The following is a 23,463-nucleotide window of genomic DNA, read 5'->3' on the forward strand; positions in this document are numbered from 1 at the left end:
ACGTGCGGGTCATCGTGTGATGACGTCGTGGGGAGCTGTGGCTCTGCAGGTGCCGAGGCCAAGCCATCGTGGGAGGCCCCGACGGACGTGGGTCCTCAGGCTGCCGAGCCCCTGAAGCAAACTGCCGAGGCCTTGGAGGGAATTATTGGTCCTGGGTACTGATTCCGAGGCCACAGTAGCCCAGACGTGGCTCCCCATGCTGCGTTGTCCTTAGAGTAGGAGTTGGTAGCTCAGTGAGGCATGGGCGTCAGCCATGTGCATAGTGGTTAGCACAGTGGCGGGTAACCCCTGCCCCGTCCTGCTTCCTGTCCCGTCGGCCACTCTGCTGTACTGTGCCGAGCGTGCGGCCGATGTCAGGGGCAGCAGTTGGCTGAGTTAATGCGACACGACGTTTTGTCAGAGGGACGGGAGAAGGAAGAGGCAGCGGAGTGCTGCCGAGCCCGCCTCGCGCGAGACGGAGGGTCAGTGGCCCGGCCGAGGCCTTTGGCGGGGAGTCGCTCGAGGTCAGTGGTGAGGGGGCCTCGGGCGAGTCGGAGAATCGGCCAAGGCCAGCGGTGAGGGGGCCTCGGGCGAGTCAGAGAACCGGCCGAGGCCAGCGGTGTTTAGCTGGTTTCGATCTTTACGAAGTCTATGCAGTCATTTTTTGGGTCTTGCTTAGGGTACCCCTTCTCACGGCATCCGACAGTAGCCCCTGAGCCTTGGGGGGAGTGAAGGTACTCCCCCTAAGGTTCTAACGAGGATTGGCTCTCGACAGTTCCTGTTGGGATGGTGTTTGTACTCGAGGCTTTGGTGGGTGCGCGCGAGCGCACCCACCGGGTGTTGCCCCCGAGGCCCTGGAGGAGTGATTTCACTTCTTCAGGGGCTTTTTTCTCCTTCGAGTGAGAGATGTTTGCCGGGCCCATGGGTGCGAGTTCGGATCGCAGGGCCTTGACGATGCTGCGGAAAAAGCCCCTCAGCCTCCGCTTGGAGCGAGAGGGCCGTCAGGGGTTCCCTCGGCTTTTTGTACGACCCCCGTACTTCTTTTTCGCTCGGAAGGAGGGGTGGAAGATGCCGCGCTACCCTCGGTGGGCGTGAGCGTCGGCATTTCCGGTGAGCTGTTATCGGGTAAGTCCGAGTGGAGGCCCATACCCCGTTTGCTGGGGGTCGGCTAGCGGTCCGGGGACGCGCTCCAAGAGTACCGGTGGGTTTCTCTAGTGGGTGCCGAGGCCATTCACTGGGCCTCGGTGGCTCGGTGCCTCCCTACGGTGGGATCCCATTCGGAGACCTCCTTGCCGGTCTCGGACACGACACAGGGTGCGCCTGTACAGGCTCGCCCGTAGTCGTCCCTAACTCTTTTGCCCTGGGGCAGCTGTCGAAACCCCCCGGGGGGGGTCCAGCCTTCGAACCCCTGGACCGTAACGGGCTTGGGTCGCTTTTGTCTTTATCTTGGACGTAGAAAGAGCCCCCGAGCCTCCGCATGGGGCGAGAGGGTGGTCAGGGGTCCTCCCGATTGTTTTGTCCGTCCCCCGCACGTCCTTTTCGCTCGGACGGGGGGCTGTTTGCCGAGCCCACTCGTGTGCGAGCTTGAGCCGCTGGGTCTCGGCAAAGTTGCAGGAGGAGCCCTCGAGTCTCTCGCGTGGAGCGAGAGAGCGATCAGAGGTCCCCCTGGCTTTTTGGTTCGCCCCTCGCGCGTGAGGGTCTGTCTGCCGAGCCCCCCTCGGGTGCGAGCCTAGGTCGCGGGGTCTCGGCGTCTTTAGCAGAGGGAGCTCCCTAGCCTCTGCACGGAGCAAGAGGGCCATCAGGAGCTCTTCTGGCTTTTTGAACGACCCTCGCGCTTCCTTTTCGCTCGGAAGGAGGGTTTGTTTTGCCGAGCCCCCTCGGGTGCGAGCCTAAGTCGCTGGGTCTCAGCAATGTTTTTTGCAGGAAGAGTCCCTTAGCCTCTGCGCAGAGCAAGAGGGCCATCAGGGATTCTCCTAACTTTTTATTCGACCCTCGTGCTTCCTTTTCGCTCGGAAGGAGGGGTGGAATGTGCCACGCTACCCTCGGTGGGCGCGAGCGATGGCAGTTCCGGTGAGCTATTATCAGGTAAGTCCGAGTGGAGGCCCGTACCCCGTTCGCTGGGGGTCGGCTAGCGGTCCGGAGACGCGCTCCAAGAGTGCCGGAGGGTTTCTCTAGTGGGTGCCGAGGCCGTTCGCTGGGCCTCGGTGGCTCGGTGCCTCCCTACGGTGGGATCCCATTCGGAGACCTCCCTACCGGTCTCGGACACGACACAGGGCGTCCCAAGCGTTTCGCTTGCTTGGGCCTCGGCCTCGTATAGGCTCGCCCGTAGTCGCCCCTGACTCTGTTGCCCTGGGGTGGCTGTCGAGACCCCTAAGGGCCCAGCCTTTGAACCCCTGGACCGTAGCGGGCTCGGTGCCTAGTTCCTTTGCCTGAAAGGAATCGGGGGGGTTATTTCTCTCCCTATGGCTAACAATGGCAGGCGCGTCTTTTGAGGCGACTTTTTCGGGGTAGCAAAACGGCGCCTGCTGCTGCTGCGGTTGGACACGATGTGGTGTCAGCCGACGGGACGTATCTGCACGCACGATTTAACGAGGGGGGAGTGGGCGCGTGGGCGATAAAACCGGATCTGGATAACCGCGCCGGATCTTTTGGGGAAAACTTCCCCGATTTCGTCGCCCGGCGGTTTCGTCTTGTCCCTGCATAAATATGCAAAGAACCTCGCCCTTCCCTTTCTTACCTTTTCCGCACTCGTCTTTGCTGCCTTCGTGTCGTTGCTGAGAGCTTAGAGCGCCGGGGAGGAGAAGGGGAAAGGCGAGAGACTGAAAGAGAGAGGGAGAGAGATTACCGTCGTAGCAGCGCCCTCCACCGTGCAATGGCTGGTGGTCCCGTCATCCTCCCGGCGGATCCCTGGGAGCGGTCCGACGTCACCAAGGAGAAGCTGCAGTCGCTCGTGGAGGCCGGTCTTCTTCGCCCGATCACCGACCCTGACGAGCCGGAGTGGATTGCTCCGGGGAACGAGTCGGAGCCGAGGCCGCGCGACGGCTACGTGGTGAGCTTCGTCATCTTCCACGAGAGAGGCCTCGGGTCGCCGGTGGACAACTTCATGCGAGCGCTCCCGCACTACTACGGTGTGGAGCTTCACAATTTCAGCCCCAACTCCATCGCGCAGGCGGCCATCTTCGTCGCCGTCTGTGAGGGGTACTTGGGGATCGCTCCCCACTGGGAGTTGTGGCTCCACTTGTTCCGAGCGACGTTCACCACCAAGCCGGGGGGGACGAGGGGGGCTCGGAAGGTGCAGAGGGCCGGCGGCTGCACTCTTCATGTACGCCAAGACTAGCAGTCCCTCTACATCCCGGCCCAGCTGTCCTCGTCCAACCGTCGTTGGTACGACGGCTGGTTCTACCTCCGCAATGACGGCGGAGGACTTCCCCCTTATACCAGGCGGGTTGTAGAGAGTCAACCAGAGAAATGGGGATACGGCGTCGTCAAGGCCGATCAGCCTAGGCTAGAACCGCTCTTGAGGGCCTTGGGGAAGCTGCGTGACCACGGTCTTTCGGCGGCCGTGGTCATGGCGGCTTTTCACCGCCAGAGGGTGTTGCCGCTGATGGCCCGGCGGCGGCGGCTGTTCGAGATGACGTCGGGTGATCCGATCGCTGGTGTCAAGATGTCCGCCTTCGCCCTTACCGACGACGAGACCCTGCGTCGGGTGAGAGAGGCGGCAGACGGGAAGCCGAAGATTGACGATTTGATGCCGTTCCCGATGCGCCCATCGCGGGGGTATGTCTCGCTGGTAAGTTGGATGTTGTCGAGGCTTTCGCGGCCTTCTTGTTTTTCGTTTTCCTTTTTTCTTTTTTGTCTGTTGTCTTACTTCGTTGTTCCCATAGGGGATAAGAGACGTGCGAGGCTCCCCACCGCCCGTTCCCGAGGACGCCCGGCGGCGGTCCGTGAACAGGGCGCGTGCCGAGGAGGAGAAGAAGAAGAAAGATGCCAAGGAGGCAAAGCGCACGAAGAAGCTCCTTGCGCGCGAAAAGCTGGACGCCCGTTGCCGGCGTCAGAAGCTCGACGGTCTCCCGTTGGAGCCGTCTCCCTCGTCGTCGATGTCGGATTCTTCGGGCGACGGCGACGGGCGCGAGGTGGGGACGGCCTGCTTGGAACACCTCCCCGACATTAGGGAGATGGTGCCCGGGGCGCCGGCAAGGAGCCTGACGCTCCCAGGAGGAGGAGGTGTCCCGGGGCCGGTGGCGGCTCGTCCCGGGGCCAAGGCCGACACACCCGAGGCGTGGGTGTTGGAGGAGCGTGCCGTCAGCCCGATGGGTTCGACGGTGGAGGTGGAGCCGGCGACGATGGGGGCGACCCCCTCGTCTCTGCGAAGGGTCGAGGAGGTGCCGGGGCCCGATGGAGGCCAGCTGGCACCGGTGGTCACCGAGGCCGCGCTGCTGCCACCACCGCCGCCGTTGCAGAGGAGGCTGGCGGTGTCGAAGCGGCTGCATCCCCGTTCGCGGTAAGCGTTTTTTCTGGTGGAGTACGTAGTACTTCTTGTTTGCCCCTCGGTCGCGTGCTGACCTTGGGAGTGTCTTTGCTTCCAGCCAGACGCATCTGGTGGAAGATCCTCCCTTGGCGCCCCGTAAGGCGCTCAAGGTGAATGTTAGCTCCTCTGCCCATCAGGCAGCGGAGGCGCAGGCTGGCGTGCAGCGTGGCGCGGCGTCGGGCGGGGCCATTTCGGAGGAGGCGGCTGCCCAGGAAAAGGGTGCCGAGGCAGCCACGGAGCGAGGGGAGGAGGAGGAGCCCACGCCTCGCGATGTCGCGGGTCTTGGGGCGAAGGAGGCCGGGGCGTCCATTATTGCCGAGGCCGTTGAGGGTGAGGCCGGAGCCCCCGAGACCTCTGAAGCCAGGGCGGTGGACGCCGGGGCCACCGAGGTAGAGATGGCAGAGGCCAGAGCCCCTGGGTCCGTCGAGGCTGAGGCGATGGAGGTGGAGACGGAGCAAATTTCGGTGCCGCCCCTAGTTCAGACAATCTCGTCTGATGATTCTTCCTGAGGGAAGGAGGCGACGGACGTCGAGGAGGCCAGTACCACGGAGCAGCCGGTCCCAGATCCCACCGAGGGGAGTTCGACCCTTGCCTGGCTACGGCCCGAGCCCCATGGGTGGAACTTCTCGCGTGTTTTTTGGCAGAACCAGGCTGATCCCGAGGGGGAGCCTGTGTTCGCCCTTGAAGATATCGCAGAGGGGGGGCGGTGGGATACCCTCGAGCAGTACCGCCAACTGGCAGTGCGGTCGCTGCAGACGGCGATGACTATTATGGGACGGGACTTGCCCGGTGTTACCCAGGTAAGTACCTTCCTCTCCCGTGCCGAGTTGTTTTCTCTTCGAGTCCCCTCGCAGTGTTTTGACGCGCGTTTCTTACCTTTATAGGAGCTCGAGACCCGGTCCCTTGGGAAATCGGTGTTCCTACGAAGGGAGAGGGATATCTGGGACCAGCTCCGGTGGTAGAAGGGCCTACTCGCCGACGCCCAGGGGCTTTTGTCAGCGCGGAGTGCAGAAGTGGAGGACCTCCGCCTTCGTTGTGCTGACCTTCAGGCCGAGTTGGTCACGGCTAAGGGGCAGGCTGCCCCCTTGGAGGCGAAGATCAAGGAACTGGAGGAGGAGCGAGACTCCTTCAGGTCTCGGGCCCAAGAAGCGACGGCCTCTACGAAGGCCATAGCCGGGCAGCTGGGTGCGGAGCAGAGCGAGCATCAGGCGACGAGAGTCGCCTTGGCAGAGGTTACCAAGGCGGCCGAGGCCTCTCGGGTCGAGGTCCTAGCCTGGAAGAATAAGGCCGAGGGTAAGTTCCGCTGAACCGTGTTCCTTGTTCCATTTGTTCTGGTTCGCGTTTGACTCCTGACCCCTCGTTGCGACGTAGATCTAAAAAAAGAAGCTTCCCAGGCGGCTGAGGCCTCCGTCACAGCGCAAGCGGCGCTGGATGCTGAGGTCCGGGAGCATGAGGCATTACATAGCGCTGTCCGTACCGCCTGCGAGGCCCTGGACGTCGAGGAGGTCCAATCAGCCAGCTCCCTTGGGAGCCGCCTGATTGCGTTGAGCGGCCGTGTCCGCGAGAGGCTCCAGGGGGCGTTGCACACGGGTGTCAAGCGCGCCCTGGCCGTCGTCTCTTCGCACTACGCCATCAACCTCGAGGCTGTCAGCGACGGCTATGTGTTGCCAAAAGATGATAAGGAGGCTGATGCGGAGGTCGTGAAGCTGTTGGAGGCGGCCGAGGCACCTGGCACGGCGCTGGCTGGTCTGTTTGAAGAAGAGGTGGTCCCTCCCGCGCCGGCCACCGATCCTTGAGCTTTGACCTAGGCCAAAAGGGGCCATGTAACCGGATTGAGTTAGTTGCTGTATCGTGACGTTTTTGTGGCTGTTGAGGCCTTTTAAAGTATTTGCGTATGTGCGTCTTTTAACCGTTTTATGTTCTACTTCCAAGCCTGTGCCCTCTGTCTCGATCTTGGGAACCCGCAAAGAAATCCCTCGGGACTTAAGTCATCCTTCGGCGAAGGGTGGTGAGGGAGCTGCCATAGCCTAGAGGCGTAGGCCGTTCTCACGACTCGACCGGCCCTTTGGCCTCTAGACAAACTTTTGGTCTTTTGGGTTTCTTGTGAAGGTCCCGTCAGAGCGCGAGAGAGTTTGGCGTAGAAGTTTTTTGAAAGACCATTAACAAACGGTGTTCGAGACTTAGGGGGTTTCGGGACTTAGGGGGTTTCCCCTTTTTAGCCCCCGAGGGAGGCTCGGCTTTGCAGAGGCAGAGCCGTGTCTCCCTTATAGCGCTATCGTGACGTCGAGCCCCGCCCTCTGCATAGAGCCTCCTCGGAGCCTACGCTGTCCTTTGGGTGAAAAGGGTAGTGAGGGAGCTGCCGTAGCCCGGAGGCGTAGGCCGTTCTCACGGTTCGGCCTTTTCGCCTTTGAGGCGATCGTAGGGTCCTTAGGTTCTATACAATCGATTTGTCTATAACGGGGGGGGGTTCCTCGAAAGATTATAACAACTAAGAACGCCTCTTTATTGTATTTCGAGGAACAATGTAAACAACGTTTGGAAATTTAAGAGTAGAAATGACGTAGCTGTTCTATGTTCCAAGCATTTGTGAAGATTTCGCCCTTCTCGTTGGCCAACTTGTAGGTCCCGGGCTTCAACACTTGAGCGACGATGTACGGCCCTTCCCAGGGTGGGGTCAGCTTGTGGCGGCCCTTGTTGCTCTGCCTCCGTCTCAGCACCAGGTCGCCCACCTTCAGGTCTCGGCTTTGGATGCGCCGTAGGGCTTGCTGGTACCTGGCTGAGTGTAGCAGCACGATGTCTCGGGCTTCCTCCAGTTGGTCGAGGGCGTCTTCGCGGGCAGTGCGGTTGCTTTGCTCGTTGTACGCCTGTAGCCTCGGGGAACCGTATTCTAAGTCAGTGGGGAGGATGGCCTCGGCTCCATAGACCAGGAAGAACGGTGTGAATCCCATGGCTCGGCTTGGGGTATTTCTTAGGCTCCAGATGACTGACGGGAGTTCGACAAGCCATTTCTTGCCAAACTTCTTCAATTGGTTGAATATTCTTGGCTTAAGGCCTTGTAGGATCATGCCGTTGGCACGCTCTACTTGGCCATTCGTCCTTGGGTGCCCTACGGCCGACCAAGCCACCCGGATGTGGTGGTCGTCGCAGAACGTCAGGAACTTGCGTCCGGTGAATTGTGTCCCATTATCAGTGATGATGGTGTTAGGAACCCCGAACCTGTGGATGATATCGGTAAAGAACAGCACCGCTTGCTCGGATTTGATCTAAGCGATCGGACGAGCCTCGATCCATTTGGAGAATTTGTCGATAGCTACTAGCAGATGGGTATGGCCCCCGGATGCCTTCTGCAGAGGCCCAACCATGTCCAGCCCCCACACAGCGAATGGCCATGTGATGGGGATGGTTTGGAGGGCTTGGGCCAGAAGGTGCGTCTGTCGAGCGTAGTACTGGCATCCCTCGCAGGAGCGTACTAGCTTCGTGGCGTCGGCCATCGCCGTTGGCCAATAGAAACCTTGGCGGAAGGCGTTACCTACGAGCGCCCAAGGCGCCGCGTGGTGCCCGCAGACTCCCGCGTGCAAGTCCCAAAGTAAGGATTGGCCAGCCTCGATGGTGATGCATCGCTGGAGAACACCAGATGGGCTATGCCTATACAACTCGTCGTCGCAGAGGGCGTAAGTCTTGGCGCGTCGCGCAAGCCGTCGGGCTTCGGTTCTATCAGCGAGCAGTTCTCCTCGAACGAGGTGATCAAGGAAGGGGACTCGCCAGTCCGTTCCTTGGTCGACCTTGGGAGGCTCTACGTCAATCGCCATGGCCTCGAGCTCGGCGGGCGAGGTCTCGGTGGCAGAGGGGGCCTCGGGCCCTACGGTGGGCTCGGCCGATGGGCCCTCTTCCATCGCTGAGGCGTAGTCGACGGATGGCTTGTGGGGGTCTCTGGTGAAGACGTTCAGGGGGACCGGGGTCCGTGCAGACGCCATCTTTGCTAGTTCATCCGCGGCCTCGTTGAACTTTCGTGCAACGTGGTTGAGTTCGAGACCGTCGAACTTGTTCTCCAGGCGACGTACCATCGCGCAGTACGCCTTCATTTTGGGGTCATGGCAGCTTGACTCTTTCATCACCTGATCGACGACGAGCTACGAATCACCCCGTACGTCGAGACATCGTACTCCAAGTTCGATGGCAACTTGCAGGCCGTTGATGAGGGCCTCGTATTCGGCGACATTGTTGGAGGCGGCGAAGTGAAGCCGGATCATGTAGCGCATGTGTACTCCAAGGGGCGAGACCAGGAGCAGGCCCGCGCCAGCCCCAGTCTTCATCAGGGACCCATCGAAGTACATGGTCCAGCATTCTGATTGGATCTGAACGGGTGGCAGCTGTGTGTCGGTCCATTCGGCTACAAAGCCGGATAGGACCTGTGATTTGATCGCCTTTCGAGGCGCAAAGGACAAGGTTTCCCCCATGAGTTCAACAGCCCACTTGGCTACTCTACCCGAGGCCTCCCGGTTTTGGATTATTTCTCCCAAAGGAAAAGATGACACCACAGTCACCGGGTGGGACTCGAAGTAGTGACACAGCTTGCGTCGAGCCAAGACTACTACGTAAACCAGCTTCTGGATGTGGGGGTAACGCGTCTTAGTTTCGGAGAGCACTTCGCTGATGAAGTAAACAGGTCGTTGGACGGGTGGAGCATGTCCCTTCTCCTGCCTCTCGACTACTACGGCCGCGCTGACCACTTGGGTTGTCGCGGTGACGTAGAGCAAGAGGTGCTCGCCCTCGGCGGGCGGTACCAGGATGGGGGGGTTGGTCAGCAGTGCTTTGAGCCTGGCGAAGGCTTCCTCGGCCTCGGCGGTCCAAGAAAAGCGCTCGGACTTTCTCAAGAGGCGGTACAGGGGCAGGCCTTTTTCGCCGAGGCGTGAGATGAAGCGACTTAGGGCCGCAAGGCATCCCATGACCCTCTGTACTCCCTTGAGGTCTCTGATTGGTCCCATGCTGGTTATAGCTAAGACCTTCTCTGGGTTGGCCTCAATGCCGCGTTCCGAGACTATGAATCCCAAGAGCATGCCTCGGGGGACCCCGAACACGCACTTCTCGGGGTTGAGCTTGATGCCCCTCTCTCTAAGGCATTTGAAGGTCACCCTCAAGTCATTCACGAGATTTTCGGCCTTTCTGGTTTTGACCACGATGTCATCTACGTAGGCCTCGATGGTCTGCCCAATGTTGTCACCAAAGACCTGGGTCATGCACCGCTGGTACGTGGCACCTGCGTTTCTGAGGCCGAAGGGCATCGTCACGTAGCAGTACATGCCAAATGGTGTGATGAAGGAAGTCGCGAGCTGGTCGGACTCTTTCATCTTGATTTGATGGTATCCGGAGTACGCATCGAGGAAAGACAGGGTCTCGCACCCTGCGGTGGAATCAACGATTTGATCGATTCGAGGTAATGGGAAGGGGACCTTTGGACAGGCTTTATTTAGACCGGTGTAGTCTACACACATCCTCCACTTCCCATTTTTCTTCTTGACTAAAGCGGGGTTAGCCAACCACTCCGGGTGGGATACTTCCTTGATGAACCCGGCCGCCAAGAGCTTCTGTACCTCCTCCCCGATGGCCCTGCGTTTTTCTTCGTCGAAGCGCCGCAGGCGTTGCCTCGCCGGTCTAGATCCAGCCCGGATGTCCAGGGCGTGCTCGGCGACTTCCCTCGGTATGCCCGGCATGTCCGAGGGACTCCATGTGAAAATGTCGGCGTTCGCACGGAGAAAGTCGACGAGCACGGCTTTCTATTTGATGTCGAGGGTGGCGCTGATTTTCAGCGCCCGGTCGTCGGGGCATGCGGGGTCGACTGGGATGAGTTTGACGGTTTCAGCGGGCTCGAATGCCCCCGCGCGACGCTTGGAGTCAGGCACCTCGCCACTGAGCTGGTCTAGGTGGGCGATGAGGGTCTCGGCCTCCGCAAGGGCCTCGGCGTACTCGATGCACTCGATGTCGCAGTCGTATGCATGTTCGTACGTGGATTCGATTGTGATGACCCCATTAGGGCCTGGCATCTTGAGCTTGAGGTAGGTATAATTGGGCACTGCCATGAACTTGGCGTAGCATGGTCGCCCCAGGATGGCGTGGTAGGCTCCCCTGAACCCGACTACTTCGAAGGTGAGGACTTCCTTGCGGTAGTTGGAAGGGGTGCCGAAGCAGACGGGAAGGTCGATGCGCCCGAGGGGTTGTGTGCGCCTCCCTGGCATGATGCCATGGAAGGGTGCAACGTCGCCTCGTAGCCTCGACCGGTCGATCTCTAAGAGCTCCAGGGTGTTGGCGTAGAGGATGTTGAGGCCACTGCCTCCGTCCATCAACACCTTGGAGAGTCAGGTGTTGCCGATGATCGGGTCGACGACCAGCGGGTACTGCCCAGGATTCGGAATACGGTCGGGGTGGTCACCTCGATCGAAGGTGATCGCCTCTCGGGACCAGTCGAGGTACTGGGGGGTGGCCACCTTGACCGAGAAGACTTCTCGGCGCTCCCTCTTGCGCTGCCGCGCCGTAAGGCATGCCGAGGGCCCACCGAAGATCATGAAAGCGTTGCGTACCTCGGGGAACCCGTCGTCCTTGTCCTCGTTCCGACCGCCGGCACCCTTCTGCTTGGCGTCGTCATCGGGGAGCCCGAGCTTGGCGTAGTAGCGCCGCAGCATGGTGCAATCCTCGAGAGCATGCTTTACCGGACCTTGATGGTAAGGGCAGGGCTTCTTCAGCATGTCGTCGAATAGCCCGGGGCCACGGGGGCCTCGAGGATTCCTGCGATCTGTTGTAGCGACATGGATGGCCTCGAGGACCTCCTGCTTCCCTGGGCGACCCTTCTTCTTTTTCTTTGGGAGGTGGGAGGTTGAGGCCACGGGGGCCTCTTCCCTCCGCTTACCCTTGCAATCAGCGTCGGGGAAGATGGCTCCGACAGCCTCTTCCCCTAAGGCGAAGCTGGTGGCGATGTCGAGGAGCATGGCAGCAGAGCGCGGGACGTTGCGTCCTAACTCTCGGACCAAGTCCCGACAAGTGGTGCCGGAGAGGAAAGCCTGGACGATCTCCGAGTCGCCGACGCTGGGTAGCCCGGTGCACTGTTTGGAGAAGCGCCAGATGAAGTCTCGGAGAGACTCGTCCGGCTTCTGGCGGTAGCTCTTAAGATCCCAGGAATTCCCGGGGCGTACGTAAGTGCCCTGGAAGTTCCTGACGAAGATCCTAACTAAGTCGTGCCAGTCGTGGATTTGCGAGGGAGGGAGATGCTCGAGCCAGGCTCGTGCCGAGTCCGACAAGAGCAGAGGGAGATTGCGGATGATGAGCAGGTCATCGTCCGCGCCGCCTAGCTGGCAGGCCAGGCAGTAATCGGCGAGCCATAGCTCTGGGTTGGTCTCGCCGCTGTACTTTGCGAGATTGGCTGGCTATCAGAACTGGGCGGGGAAAGGAGCCGCGCGGATGGCCCTGCTGAAGACCCGAGGGCCTGGCGGCTCAGGGGAAGGACTGCGGTCCTCACCGCTGTCGTAGCGACTGCCTCGGTGCGGGTGGTAGCCCCGGGCAGCTCCGTTGTCGTGGCGTCGTCGCCCGCCAACTACTTCGTGGTCGTCCCGTGCCTCGCGTTGGTCTCTAGGTCGATCGCGTACCGAGGGGGCCCTGTTGACCGTCGGCGTGCGAGCGGCCTCGGGGCGGACCGAGGCATCCTGGCCCCGGCGAGGTTGCGCTGCGGGCTGCTCTGAAGTGCCTTCGCGCCGGTGGGAGGCGGAACTTTCGGCCTACTGCACCACTGCGGTCTCGAGGAGGTCACGGAGCTCTCCGTGGACCCGTCGCCCCTCGGTGGTGGAGGGCTCGGGCATCGCTCGGACCAGCATCGCAGCCGCTGCGACATTCTGGCTAGTGCGATTAAAGATTGGGGGTGGCTCTCCCCCCTCGTTATCGTTGATGCGGTGATGGACGTCGCGGGCCCTCCCTCGGGCTCCTCCGCCCTCACCACGCCCTTGCTGCTCTTGCTCAAGAGTGTCCCAAAGCTGTTGCAGAAGGAGTCGGTCTTGTTCGACCTTGGCTTGAAGCTCGCGGAGCTGCTCCAGGTCTGGGCGTCGATGTCCCCCGCGAATAGGATTCTCGTTCCGTGCTGCCGGGGGTTCGAGACGCGGAGGTGTGGTGCTACTACGCCAAGCTCAGGCTCCCCGACGACGACGCCAAGCAGAAGGGCGCCGGCGGTCGGAACGAGGACAAGGACGACGGGTTCCCCGAGGTACGCAACGCTTTCATGATCTTCGGTGGGCCCTCGGCATGCCTTACGGCGCGGCAGCACAAGAGGGAGCACCGAGAAGTCTTCTCGGTCAAGGTGGCCACCCCCTAGTACCTCGACTGGTCCCGACAGGCGATCACCTTCGATCGAGGTGACCACCCCGACCGTATTCCGAATCCCGGGCAGTACCCGCTGGTTGTCGACCCGATCATCGGCAACACCCGACTCTCCAAGGTGTTGATGGATGGAGGCAGCGGCCTCAACATCCTCTACGCCAACACCCTGGAGCTCTTAGAGATCGATCGGTCGAGGCTATGAGGCGATGTTGCACCCTTCCACGGCATCGTGCTGGGGAGGCGCACGCAACCCCTCGGGCGCATCGACCTTCCCGTCTGCTTCGGCACCCCTTCCAACTACCGCAAGGAAGTCCTCACCTTCGAAGTAGTCGGGTTCGGGGGAGCCTACCACGCCATCCTGGGGCGACCATGCTACGCCAAGTTCATGGCAGTGCCCAATTATACCTACCTCAAGCTCAAGATGCCAGGCCCTAATGGGGTCATCACAATCGAATCCACGTACGAACATGCATACGACTGCGACATCGAGTGCATCGAGTACGCTGAGGCCCTTGCGGAGGCTGAGACCCTCATCGCCCACCTAGACCAGCTCAGTGGCGAGGTGCCTGACTCCAAGCGTCGCGCGGGGGCGTTCGAGCCCGCTAAAACCGTCAAACTCATCCCAGTCGACCCTGCATGCCCCGACGACCGGGCGCTGAAAATCAGCGCCACCCTCGACATCAAATAGGAAGCCGTGCTCGTCGACTTTCTCCATGCGAACGCCGACATTTTCGCATGGAGTCCCTCGGACATGCTGGGCATACCGAGGGAAGTCGCCGAGCACGCCCTGGACATCCAGGCTGGATCTAGACCGGCGAGGCAACGCCTGCGGCGCTTCGACGAAGAAAAACACAGGGCCATCGGGGAGGAGGTACAGAAGCTCTTGGTGGCCGGGTTCATCAAGGAAGTATCCCACCCGGAGTGGTTGGCTAACCCCGTTTTAGTCAAGAAGAAAAATGGGAAGTGGAGGATGTGTGTAGACTACACCGGTCTAAATAAAGCCTGTCCAAAGGTCCCCTTCCCATTACCTCGAATCGATCAAATCGTTGATTCCACCGCAGGGTGCGAGACCCTGTCTTTCCTCGATGCGTACTCCGGATACCATCAAATCAAGATGAAAGAGTCCGACCAGCTCGCGACTTCCTTCATCACACCATTTGGCATGTACTGCTACGTGACGATGCCCTTCGGCCTCAGAAACGCAGGTGCCATGTACCAGCGGTGCATGACCCAGGTCTTTGGTGACAACATTGGGCAGACCATCGAGGCCTACGTAGACGACATCGTGGTCAAAACCAGAAAGGCCGAAAATCTCGTGAATGACTTGAGGGTGACCTTCAAATGCCTTAGAGAGAGGGGCATCAAGCTCAACCCCGAGAAGTGCGTGTTCGGGGTCCCCCGAGGCATGCTCTTGGGATTCATAGTCTCGGAACGCGGCATTGAGGCCAACCCAGAGAAGGTCTCAGCTATAACCAGCATGGGACCAATCAGAGACCTCAAGGGAGTACAGAGGGTCATGGGATGCCTTGCGGCCCTAAGTCGCTTCATCTCACGTGCGAGGGGCGAACCAAAAAGCCAGGGGGACCTCTGATCGCTCTCTCGCTCCGCACGAGAGACTCGGGGGCTCCTCCTGCAACTTTGCCGAGACCCAGCGGCTCAAGCTCGCACATGAGTGGGCTCGGCAAACAGCCCCCCGTCCGAGCGAAAAGGACGTGCGGGGGATGGACAAAACAGTCGGGAGGACCCCTGACCACCCTCTCGCCCTGTGCGGAGGCTCGGGGGCTCTTCCTATGCCCAAGATAAAGACAAAAGCGACCCAAGCCCGTTACGGTCCAGGGGTTCGAAGGCTGGACCCCCTAGGGGTTTCGACAGCTGCCCCAAGGCAAAAGAGTCAGGGACGACTACGGGCGAGCCTGTACGGGCGCACCCTGTGTCGTGTCCGAGGCCGGTAGGGAGGTCTCCGAATGGGATCCCACCGTAGGGAGGCACCGAGCCACCGAGGCCCAGCGAACGGCCTCGGCAGCCACTAGAGAAACCCGCCGGTACTCTTGGAGCGCGTCCCCGGACCGCTAGCCGACCCCCAACAAACGGGGTATGGGCCTCCACTCGGACTTACCCGATAACAGCTCACCGGAAATGCCAACGCTCGCGCCCACCGAGGGTAGCGCGGCATCTTCCACCCCTCCTTCCGAGCGAAAAAGAAGTACAGGGGTCATACAAAAAGCCGGGGGAACCCCTGACGGCCCTCTCGCTCGAGGCGGAGGCTGAGGGGCTTTTTCCGCAGCATCGTCAAGGCCCTGCGATCCGAACTCGCACCCATGGGCCCGGCAAACATCCCTCACTCAAAGGAGAAAAAGCCCCTGAAGAAGTGAAATCACTCCTCCAGGGCCTCGGGGCTACACCCGGCGGGTGCGCTCGCGTGCACCCACCAAAGCCTCGAGTACAAACACCATCCCAACAGGAACTGTCGAGAGCCAATCCTCGTCAGAACCTCAGGGGGAGTACCTTCACTCCCCCCAAGGCTCGGGGGCTACTGTCGGATGCCGTGAGAAGGGGTACCCTAAGCAAGACCCAAAAAACGACTGCGTAGACTTCGTAAAGATCGAAACCAGCTAAACACCGCTGGCCTCGGCCGGTTCTCCGACTCGCCCGAGGCCCCCTCACCGCTGGCCTCGGCCGATTCTCCGACTCGCCCGAGGCCCCCTCACCACTGACCTCGAGCGACTCCCCGCCGAAGGCCTCGGCCGGGCCACTGACCCTCCGTCTCGCGCGAGGCGGGCTCGGCAGCACTCCGCTACCTCTTCCTTCTCCCGTCCCTCTGACAAAACGTCGTGTCGCATTAACTCAGCCAACTGCTGCCCCTGACATCAGCCGCACGCTCGGCACAGTACAGCAGAGTGGCCGACGGGACAGGAAGCAGGACAGGGCAGGGGTTACCCGCCACTGTGCTAACCACTATGCACATGGCTAACGCCCATGCCTCACTGAGCTGCCAACTCCTGCTCCAAGGACAACACAGCATGGGGAGCCACGTCTGGGCTACTGTGGCCTCGGAATCAGTACCCAGGACCAATAATTCCCTCCAAGGGCTCGGCAGTTTGCTTCAGGGGCTCAGTAGCCTGAGGACCCACGTCCGCCGGGGCCCCCCGCGATGGCTTGGCCTCGGCACCTGCAGAGCCACAGCTCCCCATGACGTCATCACATGATGACCCGCACATCGCCCGGACTGGGCAGGGGTTACCCGCCACTGTACTGACCACCATGCACATGGCGGACGCCCATTCCTCACTATGCTGCCAACTCCTGTTCCAAGGACAACGCAGCATGGGGAGCCACGTCTAGGCTACTGTGGCCTCGGAATCAGTACCCAGGTCCAATAACTCCCCCAAGGCCTCGGCAGTTTGCTTTAGGGGCTCGGCAGCCTGAGGATCCATGTCCGCCGAGCCCCCCACGATGGCTCGGCCTCAGCGTCTGCAGGGCCGCTGCTCCCTACGACGTCATTGCACGGTGACCAGCACGTCGCCCGCCATGTCCTGCATCAAGCTATACTGGAGCCCCACGACGCACAAGATCGAGTATGACCGGCGCGTCACTTCTGCACGACAAGGACAGGGCCACTCCATCGACCATACCACGACAGTGGCCGGCTACAGGGCTCGGACACGCCACCCCGTTTATAGAAGCGCTATGTAGCAATCTATGTATGGTCCCAGGTCTCCCTTAGAGTATAAAAGGGAGGCACCGGGGCCATTTCTAGGGGCGACCGGAAGAGGACGAACACACCGATAGAACTTGACACTACGCTGCTTGAGAACAACGCCTCAAGCAGCTCACACCACCCTCACCGAGACCTAGGGCTAGCCCCCTCTCTCACCTAGCTTGTAACCCCCTACTACGAGCACTCCGGTGTAAGGAATACAAGATCAATCTCTCAGACTGGACGTAGGGCCTCGATTGCCTGAACCAGTATAAACCTTGTGTCTCTTTGCATCACCATCCGGGATTAGGGGCACGCAGCACAAACTCACTTGCTGGTTGAGGGACCCCTGGTTCCAAAACGCCGACACATGGTCCTCGGTACTACGGTTGACCTGAGTGTCCTGTCTTACCTCTTGCTTGTCATCATGAAGGAGCAGGGCCCAGTCATCGGACGAGGCAGAGCCTGCCCTCAGCCGTCAGGTGAGGCAGAGCTAGCCCTCGAACATCGGGCGAGGTGGAGCTAGCCCTCGGCCGTCGGGCGAGGCAGAGCCTGCCCTCAAACATTAGGCGAGACGAAGCCAGCCCTCAGATGTTGGGCGAGGCAGAGTCATACCCTCAGACGTTGGGCAAGATAGAGCCTGCCCTCAGCCATCAAGCAAGGCAGAGCCCACCCTCGGACTTTGAGCGGGGCGGAACCAGCCCTGAGACATCAAGCGAGGCGGGCCAGCCCTCAGCTGTCGGGCAAGGTGGAGCCCGTCCTCGGATGTCGAGCGGGGCGGAGCTAGCCCTTAGACATCGGGTGAGGCGGAGTCTAGCCCTCGGGGGTCGGGCGAGGCAGAACCAATCTTCTGTCATTCGGGCAAGAAGCGTAGTAGCGTTCTTGTCTGACCGAAAGCGTCAACATTCGATGGTTATTAGTTCTACCTCATTGGATACCCTAGTATTAGGTCCCCGATAGTAGCCCTCGAGCCCCTAGGTGATTTGGATAGAATCACTCAGGGGGTAATTTAACTTGCCAAAGGGTGCGCTTGAGCGCTCCCGATGGGTGTAGCCCCCGAGCCTCTAGGTGATTTGGGTAGAATTGCCTGGGGGTATCTCGATTCGCCAGAGGATGCGCGTGAGCGCACCCGTCGGGTGTAGCCCCTGAGTCCTCGGGTGATTCGGATAGAATCACCTAGGGGGTAATTTTGGACCCTTCGCGGGTATGACTGTAAGATTTGGTTTTTATCAACTAGACAGTTTAAAGGGAACCCTGATATCCTGTTCATGGGGATTCATCTAGGGTTAGCCCGGTTGAGACTTGTTTTGCGAATTGAGACTCCTTTGAGGTTTGTGTGCCTGAGTTTTAGCCGTTTGTGGGCCCATCCCTTGTTGGGATGACCGTTGAAACTATTGGGCCAGCCCTCAAACTCTCAGGCCTAGGCAGGCCGAAGAAAATGCTTTTTGACTTGTATCCCCTCTACGGGAAAGAGTCCTGGTCTGCTCGGGAAGACAAAACATCCGGTTCGATTTTGGTGGGAAAGGATAGGGATCGTGGGCGCATATCCTGCGATGTGACGTGGTGGTGTATCATGGCAAGCCCAGAGACCTAGGCCTTCTTGCATCCATCGCCCCTGTAAAACCAAGGGGTTCGCCCCTAGGGTTCCGTACTTCACCTCCTCGCCTTTGCATCTGCAACCTCTGCCGCCAATCGCCTAAGCCTCCCACACCCACCTCGTAGCCGCCGTCAAGCTCGCATTTGCATTGTAGCCACCATCAAGCTTGCATCCACCCCCCTTCCAATCGTTCAATGGAGCCATGGTGTAGATCTAATATCACCCCGTAGCGCCTAGAAGGCCTCGTTTGTCGTGGTCTCCTTTGCCCACTGACCGCCACCGGGGAGTGGCGGCTTCCTAGTAATGAGGACGAGTCGTCACCGCCTGAGGGGTATGTCGTGTCCTTCGCTCACTTCCACGAGCGAGGATTCGTCATACCTGCCCACAAGTTCCTTCGTGGGCTATTGGATTACTACAAGGTGGAGTTGCAGCACCTTACCCCTAATGGGGTCCAGCACATTATGATGTTTATCGCCCTACATGAGGGGTTCCTAGGGATTAGTCCCCACTTTGACCTATGGCGGTATCTCTTTGCCGTCAACCTTTTGAAGAGGTGGGTCGAGAAGCAAGAGTTGAGCGTGCTAGTGGGATGCACCGGCATTCATCTCCGCAACAACTGAGTGAACAAATACCTATTGATGCGTCTGTCGTCCTCTAACAAGGGGTGACATTCACATTGGTTTTACATCAAGGATGATGTTGCCGCCCCCTTGCCGGCATTCTCTGGGTGCATCATCGAAGAGGTCCCTAGGTCATGGAAGTGGGGTGTCCTAGACAAAGACAAGAAGATGATCAAGGACCATCTCGTCGCCCTCCAAATTTTGAAGGAGAGGGGCGTAAAGGGATCAGGGATCATCAGCGCCTACCATACATGGAGGGTGGCACCACTGATGAGCCACGCGCTTCTCCTATACCTAATGGGGCCCAGAGCATCGCTTGAAGGGATGTCGCTTGTCGATGAGGCGCTCCCCCCCTCTGAAGTGGCACAATGCATCAAGGAGGCAATGGAGCCTTTGAAGGACAACGCCAGTGTTGTCCTTGATTTTGTGTGTTAGGTGTCGGGGCATCCCCCAATGCGTCCGTAATCGGGGTTCATCAACTTCATAAGTTCTCTTTTTCCATGCCTCCTTTTCACTTGTGTTTACACCAAAATTTGGGAGAAAGAACACGGGAACTCGCAGGCTTTCAAGGTTGTGCTAGTCAAGAAAGATCAATGTTAGCCGATTCAAATACAACTCTAGAATCGAATATATTAGGGTGACGTCAGTAGACCGCAATGATGAACTACGGTTGGCACCAGGAAATTACATGTCGTACTCTACAAAAAGGGAAAAATTAGAGTCCAAGTTATCTTAAATTAGGAATATTTTCATTTTATGCCAAAGGTTGTAACAAATCATGCTCGAGTAGGACTCGTGTTTAGGCTCCGGATATAAATACCAAACCCCGGCTATTGTAATCAATCAAATACAAGTCAATTACTTTTTTCAGCTCTGGCCACCCCTTAGGAGTAGGAGTAGAGTAAATCTCGGCGAGTTCTTCGGCAAGTACGGCTACATTGATCCGGTCGACCTCCACTGCTTGTTGTAAGTATCGTCATGGTTTATACCTCTGTTCATATGGCTGCATCGATCCGGTCGACCCCCACTGTGGCTCTGGTATAAGCTAGTTATCGACTCTTACCTAATTCAGGTATGGCCTGTGTGATTTTGCCTCACACCCCACTGCTTGAATTAGATCAAGGTCAAGTTATCGACTCTATCTTAGAGTAGTAGTCTTTGGTAGATTCATTAAGTTACTGATATTGCTTATTGCTTTCATTGTTTATCTAATTACAGCAATATCACTCTGCACGATTAAGATTGATCTGGATCGGCCTTATATCTTATTTAACTCATCGTTTGCTAATCTAGAACTGATCTAATCTACATCTTAAGCGATGAGTTATGTTTTTATCGGCTGTTTTGTGTCAATCTTAATCGTGCATAGCGTGCGGTTAAGGCATATTCGATCTTGAGTAGATCTATCGATTAGCGAGAACCGTTTCATGGTCTGTCATCACGGCCTATGGGATTGTGCCTCTCACCCCACTGTTGGCACCGTAGAGTGGGGATTGTTGGTTGATAGACCCGTTCCTGAGAAGACATGATCTTAACTGTGAGCTATGTCTGAATCAGCTGTTTAGCCGATATCGAATGCTTTCATAAATAGTTCATATCACGAGATCATTGAAGTAGAGATAAGTTGAAAGATGTGTTAGCCCCATGATCTTGTTATTGTATTACGGCCTGCATGATTCTGCCTCATGCCCCACTAATATTAGTAATGAGTTAGGGTCATCGAGTCTATTGTTGTTTCTATGGCCTGCATGATTCTGCCTCATGCCCCACTGGTCATGGCGATAGATGAAATCTAACACATTCATTAGATTTATCTTTATTAAATGATTAAGTGATGTTGAATTGTTTTTTAATATAAAAAGGAGTTCGGTTACTCGTAATCATTGGCTTAGTATGGACCAATCATCATTGATATCTTATTACCATTGATTAATATTCGTTTAAATGATGTTTATCCTGAATGATAACTGATTCTCCTCATACAACCCCATGAGCTCTAACTGACTTATTCTCATGAATATACTAGAATCGGCTATTTAGCCGATTTCCTTTCATATCGGCTCTCATAGCCGTACATTTGGGACTGTCTGGTAACACCGACAAGTTCCGCCCTTAATTACTGATGAGCTTTCTCTCCTTGTCAATTGTAGGGTCAAATTGACTGGCACGTCTTGGGAGGATTGCGTAGGATCGACCACCCTTGCGCTGAAGCTAGCCAGATCTGCTCCATTGAGCGGACCCTTCTGGCTTGCTGCGTATGACCTCAACACAGAGATGAAAATTTTGTGTCGACACATATTTCTGGCATGCCTAGTGGGACACCATAATCGTCATGGTGGTTCACAACAACGACAGCATCCTTATGGTACATTATGAAGACCTACCTGATGAAGATAAGGATACCATCAACAAAGCTACGAAAGAATTTCAGAAGAAGTGTTTGTTGTCCTACACCAAAACACGTGACAGCACAATTATTCAGAAATTTCCACTACCAAGAGTTCTACTACATGGGCAGATAGATACGGTCAAAGCTAAAGACGAGCGTTTCTTTATGGAAGCCATAGATAAGTCTGTTCGTGATGCCATATTAAGCCACAATGAAGCTTTCGTTGACGCATTTCACAATGCCATGAAAGAGGTGATTCATAGAATTCCAGTTGGTCAGGTTGGATCGACTTGTTATAATATTCCAGATCCATCGACCCAAGGAACTAATTAAGTCGGTACCAGCCATCAAGAAGGAGCACTAGCTGGTAATGGTGACATCCAAACACTTCAAGGTTCATCTAAACAAACTCCGGGTACTGCTACAAATTAGATACAGTACAATCTTGGACCATCAGTACATCATGTGCAGCAGCTGGCGGGGCAAAGTTAAAACCAGATGATCAATTTTGGCACATCAGGCCACATACCGTCGTTGGTTTAGAAGATAGCACCATCTATTCAGAGGATCCATAGAAATATAGATCCTTATGTCTATAATCAGAGACTTCAAGTAGCAAGCCAGCAAAGGACCCAATAGATTAAGATTCCACAAGGCTATCACTATGGCACAGATTATAACACCCTCTATATGATACCAAATCTAGGATATTAAGGCACGCGGGATTTCAATCCATAGATGGGTCAGCAAGTACCGAGAAATCCAAATCCGTAGATTGACGAGTTGCTGCTCAAGGTGACCGAGATGATGAAGAATCAGTTTGATCTAAAATCAAAAGGAATGACTTTTTCGTATAAATGCCCATATCCAGAATGGTATGATTTGGTCGCTCTTCCAGCAAATTACAGGCTTCCAGAGTTCGCCAAGTTCACTAGTCAAGACGGTACAAGCATAATAGAACATATCAGTCGATATCTTACACAATTGGGCAAAGCATCAGTTGAGGATGCCCATTGAGTTTGTTTCTTCTCCTTGTCCCTATTAAGGTCGCCCTCAGCCCTAATGTCGAGGGGCAGCCGCTCGCCCGTGCAGGGTGAGCTGCCGCTCCAGTGGATGGATCCCCGAGACCCAATGTCGACTCTCTTCTCGCTCGACGATGCTACCGAGAGCATAGAGCGAGAGAGTCTCGATGAAGGGATCTTGGCTATGATGGATGTCCTAAACCAGGCCAGGGGCATCTTGTGTGATGTCATCATTCCCAATGGCCGGGTATCCGCTTGATCTCCCATCTCATTTTCTTCTCTCTTCATGTATGTTTGTATTTTTGACACTGGTCCTCTTTTTAGTCCCTTATTGCTCATAGCTAGGAGAAATCCTAGTTCCTCCATGAGCAGAAGATGGAAAGGGACCGCCTCACCGAGGAGGCTTGGCTACATGGAGATGTGAGTGCCTAGCTTGCTGCCGCCCAACAGCGGGAAGTCGAGGCGCGTCGGGAATTAGAGGAGGTCCATGGGATGTTCCAGGATCTATCGGCGAGGGTGCAGCAGGATGAGGAGGCTGCTGCTAGGGTCCAAAAGGAGCGAGACAAGCTGCTCTAGAAGAATGCCAAGGCTAGCCAGTGGGCCATCGACCTCCTAGAAGAGATAGAGAGGGAGCGGGATCTCATGCTGGAAGCCAAGGATAGGTCCGTGGCCCTATAGTAGAGGGTAAATCAGGATGCCGAGGTGATCGCCCAGCTGCGTAGGAAGTGAGACGAGCTACACCAAACTATAGAAAGACTTTGCTCGGAGCATGGCATGGCCCACAAGGAGCGCGACCAGGCCATCCTTTAGGGGATCAGCTCCCTTCAAGCGAATCTTAGAGCCACGGTGACCCAAAGGCTGGAGGCCAAGAACATCTCTACTGAGCTGGGCATGGAGCTTGCCGAGGTGTGGGGGATTCTTCAAGCCGAGAGTGATGAGCATGATCTCCTGCACGTCACCGTCAGGGTGGTTTTCGATGACCTGGGGGTGGCGCGGCTGGAGGAAACATCCTCACTCATGGCCCATGCCATAGATATTATAGCGTGGGTGCGCCAGCTTGAGGAGAATGCCTTTCACGCTAGGATCACCTAAGCCTTTGCTATTGCTCACTCTCATTATGATCAGGAAATCAACTTGGAGGCAATGAGCCTTGGCTTCACGCCTGGCTACGAAAACTCTGAGCTGGATGAGATTGAGAAGGCGGTGACTCCTATTGCGTGAAACCTGGCAAATAGGTTGAAAGACATGGTTCTCCCTCTAAGGAAGTAGTTAATCA

General features: G+C 57.4%; 1 protein-coding gene across 1 annotated transcript; it reads left to right on the forward strand.

Annotated features, from left to right (window-relative positions):
• Positions 1–4,289: 4,289 nt before the first annotated feature.
• Positions 4,290–23,408, forward strand: LOC136535977 (uncharacterized). Its single transcript, XM_066528421.1, has 5 exons — positions 4,290–4,480; positions 4,566–4,971; positions 5,152–5,296; positions 5,879–6,270; positions 23,313–23,408. The coding sequence occupies exons 1-5, from the start codon at positions 4,290–4,292 to the stop codon at positions 23,406–23,408; spliced, it is 1,230 nt and encodes a 409-aa protein (XP_066384518.1).
• Positions 23,409–23,463: the final 55 nt, after the last annotated feature.

This window comes from Miscanthus floridulus, chromosome 2, assembly GCF_019320115.1.
Source record: "Miscanthus floridulus cultivar M001 chromosome 2, ASM1932011v1, whole genome shotgun sequence".
NCBI classification, from domain to species: domain Eukaryota; kingdom Viridiplantae; phylum Streptophyta; class Magnoliopsida; order Poales; family Poaceae; genus Miscanthus; species Miscanthus floridulus.

Excerpts from the sequence above, each read along its gene's own strand:
- LOC136535977 (XM_066528421.1), top strand. The coding sequence starts at position 4,290 with ATGGGTTCGACGGTGGAGGTGGAGCCGGCGACGATGGGGGCGACCCCC. Across the intron at positions 4,972-5,151 it reads TGGAGACGGAGCAAATTTCG|AACCAGGCTGATCCCGAGGG; the intron begins GTGCCGCCCCTA and ends GTTTTTTGGCAG. Across the intron at positions 6,271-23,312 it reads CTGGTCTGTTTGAAGAAGAG|GAAATCAACTTGGAGGCAAT; the intron begins GTGGTCCCTCCC and ends CATTATGATCAG.